The sequence below is a fragment of the Branchiostoma floridae genome, chromosome 13 (assembly GCF_000003815.2).
Source record: "Branchiostoma floridae strain S238N-H82 chromosome 13, Bfl_VNyyK, whole genome shotgun sequence".
NCBI classification, from domain to species: Eukaryota; Metazoa; Chordata; class Leptocardii; order Amphioxiformes; family Branchiostomatidae; genus Branchiostoma; species Branchiostoma floridae.
This window is the reverse complement of record NC_049991.1, coordinates 3,474,335-3,483,944: the sequence shown is the minus strand read 5'-3', so window position 1 is coordinate 3,483,944 and position 9,610 is coordinate 3,474,335. Positions and strand designations below refer to the sequence as shown.

The 9,610-nt window shown below is 40.9% G+C and overlaps 1 protein-coding gene across 1 annotated transcript in view; it reads right to left on the bottom strand.

Annotated features, from left to right (window-relative positions):
• Nucleotides 1–2,876: 2,876 nt before the first annotated feature.
• The window catches only part of LOC118429779, a 19,521-nt gene continuing 12,787 nt past the window's right edge, over nt 2,877–9,610 (bottom strand). Inside the window, exons 4-9 of the mRNA XM_035840412.1 lie at nt 8,239–8,429; nt 7,876–7,962; nt 6,957–7,214; nt 5,716–5,880; nt 3,531–3,702; nt 2,877–3,139 (exon numbers count right to left, since the gene is read on the bottom strand). Of these exons, the coding sequence (XP_035696305.1) occupies nt 3,057–3,139; nt 3,531–3,702; nt 5,716–5,880; nt 6,957–7,214; nt 7,876–7,962; nt 8,239–8,429 (956 nt within the window). The 3' untranslated portion in view covers nt 2,877–3,056. The remainder of the gene's footprint in view (nt 3,140–3,530; nt 3,703–5,715; nt 5,881–6,956; nt 7,215–7,875; nt 7,963–8,238; nt 8,430–9,610) is intronic.

Sequence of the window (9,610 nt, the reverse complement as noted above, 5' to 3'; positions counted from 1 at the left end):
AGTTTTATGTAACCCTAACATGTAAATATTTCAATTTAAACAATACATACTATAGGTATATGACCTAATTCGGTCAATATTGATCATTGTAAATAAATACTAATAAATATGAAAGTAATGGAAACTGACTATAAATCGCGTAAATTAATTGCTTGTGATTTATTTCTTCAAACAAACTTTGTACATCAGTAGCATTGTTCGCAGAGCCTCATATATTATTGAACAGCTCTCTGTAACAATTCTTACCAGATGTGCACTTACATTCCCAACATTCTTCGTCACTGACGTACAGCAAAACTCCGCCAATCAATATGCGAGGTTAGAGATAGCTGCCCTTTGGTATTCGTACAAAGAATACTGCCATACACAAACTATTACACCTGTACAAGTGACATTGGAGTTCTTAGTATTGTGCGAGGCTCTTGGATATAAATGCCCGTACGGGTTAAGGTATCGGCAAAATCATTATCCTCGTGCCGAACGGCAAGCTCTTGGCCTGTATCATAAAATGTTAACAATCGATGGCAATATACACACAATAAAACACATAGATGGTAAGATACACACGTGCACAATACAACAATTATTCAACCGACATGTCAACGCCATAAAATTTTGTTTACGTACTATAAAAAAAGAAATATTACAAAAGTTCTCAAAAATAGCTATCTGCATTCATTGGCACTCAATATCCCCACATATATGTACATTTCTACATCGCTCCATCTAAGGCCACAGGAAGTACAGTTTATTGATGTCATCTGAGACATCCCTCCACGTCAGAATGCAGTCTGTCGGCGGTGTCAAGAGGACCAGGGTCCGACCCAGACTCCTGCTTGGAGAGCTTCAGAGTTTGCACTCGCAGTTGCTCGCCCTGAGATAAAAGTATGACATTCAATACATAAACATCCAATGTCATCCAATGAATCTATGGCTCTCTAGAATTCCTTTTAAAAGTTACAAATTAATACTGAGTGAATACGTAGCAGACAGTATAATTACGGACATGCTTTAGGCTATTCAGGTCCGAATATTCTGTGAATATTCTAAGTAAAACAACATTTTAGGTTTGGCACCTTGTGCCCTATAGATGTGATTGCAACGAACGACTAGCTATAATAGTGCTATGTGGCGAGAAAAATTTAATATATGGCGATACTACTGTAATACAACGTCTCTGTTTATTTTGTCTGATGTTATATTTTTTTTTCAGTCAGTAAGGTTGATTATTGTAGTGAAACGACAGCTTACCCAATGGCTCTGTTTATTCTCTTCGCCAAGAAGAGTATGTTTTTGTCGACCTGGGTCTGTATGTAGGTCAACAGCATATAACTCGAGAAATTGTTGATGGAACTTTGTGATTTTTGGTAGGTGTGTAGCGGTTGTCGAAAAGAATGCCAAGTTTGAAAACGGCTTACCTGGCGTTTTCCTACGGTACTGCAGTGAGCTTAGTATGTTTTTTGCGGTTTGTTTTGGGCAGCATAAGTCGAAATGCAGCTGGGCGATTTTCACGATACTTGGTAGGATGGATGTAGCGGTTTTAGAGAGGAAGGTCAAGTGCGAAAATGGTTTACCTGGCTCTTGCCTACGGTGCTGTAGCGGGATTTGTATGTAAGTGCGTTTGTCTGTATGCAAGATAACTCGAGAACCCTTGAATGGATCCTGATGATATTTGGTATGTGGGTGGGGGTTAGGAAAATAAAGGTCAAGTTTGATAATGCCCCCCCCCCTAGTGACTGCCTAAGGTACTGCAGCATAACTTTTAATTTTGACACTTCATGTTCCTGACATGCTGTGGTCATGATTTGTAAGTGGTAGATAGCCCTTGGGGCAGAGAGTAAATGCTGTGAGTTTGGACCCCCTAGCGGCTTTTTGGGAACTGCAGACACCGATTTCCTTTCAAACTTTGAACGAGGATAACTCGACAACGTGTTGACGGATCATCAGGATTTTTGGTATGTAGATAGAATGAGTGATGACTTAAACGATGTATTACTTATTATGCAAATCAGCAGCTAATTTGCATAATTAATGAGGAAAGTTCATAAATCCATGCCAACAGCATATAACTCAAGAAGCTGTGTATGGATTTTCATGATATTTGGTATTTGAGTAGCGGCTGTAGAAAGGAAGGTTGTGTTTCAAAATAGTTGGCAGCATTTTTCGTTAGAACGGTAGCGGGTCGAGTGTGTGCGTCCGTTTGTTTGTGGAATAAATAACTCGAGAAGCATTGAAAGGATCCTGATAATATTTGGTAGGTGGGTAGGGGTCAGGACAACGAAGGTCGAATAAGTGTGATAGTGCCCCCCCCCCCCTAGCGACTTCCTAAGGTACTGTAGCAAAAGTTCCATTTTTGACATCTCGTGTTCTGAACATGCTGTTGTCGTGATTTTTGAGTGGCAGATAGCCTAAGTGATGACTTACATAATGTAATACTAATTATGCACATGAACATCTAGTTTGCATAATTAATGAGGAAAATTCAGAAATCCACTGAATTCCATGATAGAACTTTCAAACTTGTTTACATAGTTTTGGGCTGAAAGGTACTTAAGATAATAATCTACATGGAAAGATGCATTTTATTGTAATCATTGGCCAACAGAAATAAACTGTTTTCTATATACATTTGTATCTCATTTTGACCTATATCTATGGACACAGCTGTTTCACAGATGTTTTGTTGGAGGAGCCTTGTGAGCTGGACGCACTGACAAGCATGAAATTCTGATTGACCAGGGATGCTATCACGTCATCTGTGTACAATCAGGTCTTGTTTTGGTAGCATTTGTGGGTTAGTGAGGAACACAGTTCATGCAGTCATTTGCTTTTGGGGAAGGTACTATTTAGTAATACATGAATAAGACCTTAAAGTCTTAAATAAAGGCATGATTATTTGGCGAAGAGATGTGTTCGTCGAACTCTAGTTTTGTTTGATGTTAGAGATGTTTTTTCAGTCAGTAAGGTTGATTATTGTAGTGAAACGACGGCTTACCCAATGTCTCTGTTTATTTTGTCTGATGTTAGAGATATTTTTTCAGTCAGTAAGGTATTGATTATGATATCTGTATGAAATCATTCAAAGTAATCGTAAACCAACTTACTAAATCAACTGTTTGTGAGCGGGTCCTCTGCCAGTCTGTATGTAAAAGACAACAGAAATCGAAATAAACAAACAAACAAACAAACAATGGAATATGTTACTGTCCAGAATTGCTGTCCAGTTGTAAAGAAGCTACCTGAAGTATTGTTACCGAGACCGTTAATATCATTTGGTCTCTAGCTTTTTAAAATTTTGTTGGTAGACACTATGCTCTCATTGTCAATACTCTGATTGTTTTGTTGCATTTTGTATCTTTTAAATGTATGTAGTTTAGAAATGCTGTGAACCTTGAAAGATTAGCCCAACTGGGCTAAAGGGTTTCGTAATAAATGAAGTGAAATTAGTACACGGTGAAGACAATATCAACACATCAAAAACCTGTACACCACAGCTTAAAGGGCATGCAGCAGACCAAGATTTAAGCTACCTTTCTTTCCTCTCGTTTCTTTTGCATGATTGAAGGCGTCGACGGCGTCGTATCTCCCCATCTGTCTGAGATGGTCCAGAAGACGGGCTGTGGGATAACTTGGGTCACGTCTTCCCAGAACCTCAAGTAGCTTCATGGTAGGACTGCCTGGTGCTGTGCTTGCGTTCATTTTCTTGGGTAGAAAAAAGAAGGAAGATTAGAGTGTATGTTCAAGAAAATGACGAATTGAATACATGCATTTGACAAACAAGTGCTTTTAAAAAGCTGGCATTTTGCCAATGTTTGCGTGTGTGAACGTTTTTTTCTACTTATTAGAATGTCATATAAATAGAACAGAGTAACTAAACCTGATATTGGCGCATGGACAGATTCACATATGTGCCTGAATCTAGATCTAGACGCCACCTGTTAAAATTTGCGTGAAGTGCAGCAAATTTCACTACACTGCCTGTTTTTGAGTGAGCTCTGTTGCGGGGCATTTTTAAGTTATTTTTTTTTTTAATTTTTATTTCTATTCGGCAAAAAAAACGAAGCGGCGAATCCGTTAACCAAAGACATAAATTGGTGTGGCCAAATGGATGTAAAAATTAGTATTTTAATGGTGTAAAAAAGAAAAAAAAAACTACCTCCCCGGATTCGAACCGGGTGCATTGGTTAGAATGCGTAAACTTTAACCACTGCGCCAGTGCGAACGTGCTGAAAATATGCCCGTTTTAACAGGTATAGAAATGTTTGGCATGAATTGAACAGGTCCGTTCATCTCAACATCACTCCATCACAACGGCGACTACTATGGATAGAAATGCAAACAAGAAAAAATAAAATTCGTTCGGTGATTTTTATCATTAAAGATCGACAAATCCTTTCAAGTTGACAAGACGGCGAAGCGCAAGCGCAGTAAAGTGGGGGTTCCCGGAAGTGTGGAAGCAGGATCCGAAGACCCGACCTCCCCGCTTACACCGGCGAATTTCTGGCATTTTAAAAATTTACAAGCAAAATAAACACATCACAAGAAAAAGAAACTTATATCCTTTATTTTGATGGGTAACTTTACCTCTAGAACCGGATAGTTTTTGTACCGCGGGTGTGGGAAGATGGTAGGGAAATTTACGGATCGCCGTACTGCAGAGGCTTTTCGCGGATCAAATTATGAATATTCGCAAGGGCCTCTGGGACGCTATATGTAAGTGTTATGTATATATATTCGATTTATTTGGAAAACATTTCATCTTTATGAATTGCTAATGCATGGTTAAATGTTAAAGCAATTATTTGATGATATGCTGCACCAATCTAAGGAATATCATACTTCATTTATTAAATTTAATGAAATATCAGGGGCAATTACGGACCACAAACAATGACTTACGACAGAGCTTTTAAGAAGTATACAAATTCTTAGCAGATACTGTAAATCGCTTTATCTTCACGGTACCAAATTTTCACGGTCTGAGAAAATTGAACTTGTTCTCGGAACTATATGTTCACTGTCGAGGCAAGTGCACATGAAAAATGTCTGTGAATTATTTTTTATCGGTAATGATAAGTTCACGTTACAGTCGTCACCGTGAAAACAGTGAACATAACATTACAGTGAAAAAAATCAGGAATTACAGTATTGAACAGGTCCGTTCATCACAACGCCCACTATTCTGGCCTCAGAGCATTTTGCCGCGCAAAAATGAACCTATCAGTTTATCAGATCAACAGATGTACTTAGGAAAGCATTCTAAGGCTGATCTTTGTACCCTAGTGGTAAAAACATATAACCTTGATTCAGGAGAGAGAAATTTTGTGGAGTCGCGTCACGTAACTGCATGTAGGATATATGCTATACTACTGATGTTGTATCCTTCGGAAAGGCACTTAACACGACTTTAATTCTCTAACTCCACCAGTAGATACCAACCCACTGCCCCTCAAAAAGGCAATGAGACTACGTTTACCTCCTATCCTTCGTGCGTGACACTATTGAAATAAGTTACTGACTTGAGTGAAGTGCCACACTGTCCTTGTCTGTCAATTTTGATATGATTATATGGATTTACGTCATTTTGCAGCTGCTCCGTATGATTTACAGCATGGTCGATTTTTTTTGGGGGGGATGCCAAAAATTGATGTGAGCGAGGATGTCATAAATATAATCAAACCAACATAACCTTAAAAAAATAGAAAAAAATGTTACCGCTGTAAATCCTTCCTCTAAGGTTACTTCAGTCGCAATCCTTTCAGCCAGAGCTAGCCAGTCGTCCCGATCATCCGATGTCCTCAGTACCGGTTCCTTGTCCAGTTTCTCAGCAATGGCGCTTTTCTGTACCGGAGTCATTCTGCCGATAACGTTCATGTTTGTCTACAGTAAACAAGATTGAAGCAAAGCTAATGTTTGTAAAGAATACTAGTAATCAAGCCACAAAATGTGTGAGAGAAGTAAGACCCCTCACTATGGATCAAGAGTACGTGTTACATGTATATTAATGTGTGATGCCTAACGTTACATTCATAATGTTTACATTCTTTGTGAAAATCTTATTCTATTCATTTGTCTGAAAATTTTGCAAATTCGTTCAAGGTTGTTCAACCTATATGTTTTCCTGCTAGCCTGCAAATCCAACTTTTTTTTCCTCACATTTTTTATTCACAAGTTATAAATTACAAAACATTCAAAGATAATCACTTAAAACTAAACACAATCATTATAGAATATTTACCATATTTTACACACTAGTCTACATTTACTCCATCATCTAGACATATGCAGTACTATATACTATGACACATTTACATATTGTTGCAGGGGCCATTCCCACTGGCTTTTTTTTGGCTAGGGTTTGCTCCCTAGGAGATCCAACTTTTGACCGGGGAAATAGCCAACCTTCCCATCCTGCCAGTCTCCAGTTACATGTACACCGGTGTACCCTTTATCCGCCTCACATCCTGTCACTCTACGAGTATACATGGAGTATACATAGGGAAAATGGGAGGACCTTTGGGACCAGACTTGAGGAAAATGGGAGGCGGACAACTTGAACACTACAAAATACACAGAACCCAGAAAAGAGAAGCACGGAGAGAAGACAAGAAATCTGCGGTCACGGACCACGTTGCTAAGAAGAACTGTGTTATTGACTAGGAGGGGGCCAAAGTTATGGACAGAGAAGGCAACAGACGAATTGGATTAAAGAAGCAGTCTGGATAAGGATATGTCCACCCAGTGATGAATCGGGACGAAGGGGGGTACAAGCTGAGTCATGTTTGGGATAGCCAAAGAGCCACCTACATCAGCTACATGTAGCGGAGAGAAGAACTCCAGTTAGAAGCTCTGACAGACATCGAAACGTCAGCAGGGAGAAAAACGTGTTGTGTAAAAGAAAACTCTTATGTTCTCCGTTTCCAGGCTGTAAGATTGTCATAACTATGGCGACACACCAAGTCTTCCATAATGCTGGATGTTCCAACTCTCGCCACCGCCCCATCCTTGGTGATGACGATGCACGTTCTCATCAGCACATCTCCGATGTTGCCAGTATTGCTAGCCAGCGTCCGAAGGTCCTGGAGATACTGGTCGGTAAATGCTGTCCGGTAGTCCTTCTCGGAAACGTGTAAGTTCTGTAGTCTGATGACGTTTCGGACGTTGTCGTATTTGGTGAATTTGAGTGACAGGGTTCCGGGTTTTGACTGTCCCACCTGCAAAATAAAAATAGATGTTCTTCGATACTTTAAAAATCTTTAAATGATACATATCATTGTAACCATCTGCACAGCCTTCTATTTTTTTCAAAACGTACAGATTAAAATCAACAATCAGTTCCAATAAATGTAAATGGAAATTGTTGGACCAAGAAAGAGGCCAATCTATAGCAAGCCATCTAATTTTGCCCAAAATAAATTATGTAGTGACCAATAAATACGACACAACTAGTAAGAAGAACATGATACATCCTCAGTATATTAGTGATAACAGAAACACAGATAACATTTGAATTAATACATCACAGCGTATGACGTATAAAAGATTAACAATAAAACATGTAACAGCCAACAACTACAACAACCAATGACTGACAAGAAATAACTAATAGCAAATAAATACTAGTAGTTTTTATGTAACAGCACAGAATCTATTCTTTTAGGAGTTAGGAACTAAGAGTCATTTTTTTCACTTTCGGAAAATTATGTTATTAGATGGAGAAGCTGAAAGAATATTTGTACTGTAGACTTGAAATTTGATAGGTGGTTCCGTTTGCTATGTACGATATTATTTTAAAATTTCTGACTTACGTTATTGAGAACCACATATTATGTGCCAAAATCACTAATGACCTCTTGAGTCGTGAAGCTAGCTCACCTGAAAGAACATGTCTCCGGCCTCATATGTGATGTCAGGAGAAACCATGTGAAGTAGTTGGTATTTGGGTGTAGAAACAGGGATCCCCTGTTCAAAAAGGCAAAACAGCATGGAATATCCACAAAGTTCATATCATTATTTTAGAAAATGTTATAAATAATTTGTTTTGCTTCGAACCAGTCAGAAACAATGCTGGCCTTTACGGTAATCTTTCCACTCACTGACTACGTGTTGGTTCATGTACTACCTATAGACAAACCAATAAACACACAAACATTGACTCCACACATGAGTGAATCGGGAAAATACTTTGAAGAAGATGTGTATTATGAACATTCATACCCGAAGAAGCAAAATGTTTACCTGGTTTCGTAGAGTTGTCAACAGCTGCAATGTTGGCTCGACAAAACGCTGTCTGAATTCCTCGATGTTGTCATTGTACTTTGTCTGCAGTATCTGCCTCAGACCCTCTTCTGTTCTCCTGTTCTTCGCGCTGTACTCGCCGTAACATGCTTGTCTAAGATCTGCCATTGTTGCGTCCATTCGGTCCGCTACTGTGGGAGAACCAGGCAAATGTATGAAATACGACCCAGTCCAAAATTGACGGACACTACTGGGGGTACGGACACTACTGGGGGTATGGACACTACAGTGGGGGTACGGACACTACTGGGGGTACGGACACTACTGAGGATATGGACACTACTGGGGGTACGGGCACTACTAGGGGTATGGACACTACTGGGGGTATAGACACTACTGAGGATATGGACACTACTGGGGGTACGGGCACTACTAGGGGTACGGACACTACTGAGGATATGGACACTACTGGGGGTATGGACACTACTGGGGGTACGGAAATTACTGAGGATATGGACACTACTGGGGGTATGGACACAACTGGGGATATGGACACTACTGAGGATATGGGCACTACTGAGGATATGGACACTACTGGGGGTATGGACACTACTGGGGGTATGGACACTACGGGGGGTACGGACATTATGGAGGTATGGACTCTACTGAGGATATGGACCCTACTGGGGGTACGGGCACTACTAGGGGTATGGACACTACTGGGGGTATAGACACTTCTGAGGATATGGACACTACTGGGGGTACGGGCACTACTAGGGGTACGGACACTACTGAGGATATGGACACTACTGGGGGTATGGACACTACTGGGGGTACGGAAATTACAGAGGATATGGACACTACTGGGGGTATGGACACAACTGGGGATATGGACACTACTGAGGATATGGGCACTACTGAGGATATGGACACTACTGGGGGTATGGACACTACTGGGGGTACGGACACTACTGGGGGTACGGACACTACTGAGGATATGGACACTACTGGGGGGGGGGGGTTACGGACACTACTGGGAGTACGGACACTACTGGGGGTTCGGACACTAATGGGGACTCCGGGACTTATGGGGGTTACGGCACTAATGGGGGCTCCGGCACTACTGGGGACATGGGCACTAATGGGGGCTCCGGCACTACTGGGGACTTGGGCACTACTGGGGACTTGGGCACTACTGGGGGTTCCGGCATTACTGAGGATTTGGGCACTACTGGGGATTCGGGCACTACTGGGGACTCGGACACTACTGGGGGCTCGGGCACTACTAGGGGTACGGGCACTACTGAGGACTTGGACACTACTGGGTACTTGGGCACTACTGGGTGCTCGGACACTACTGAGGATATGACAC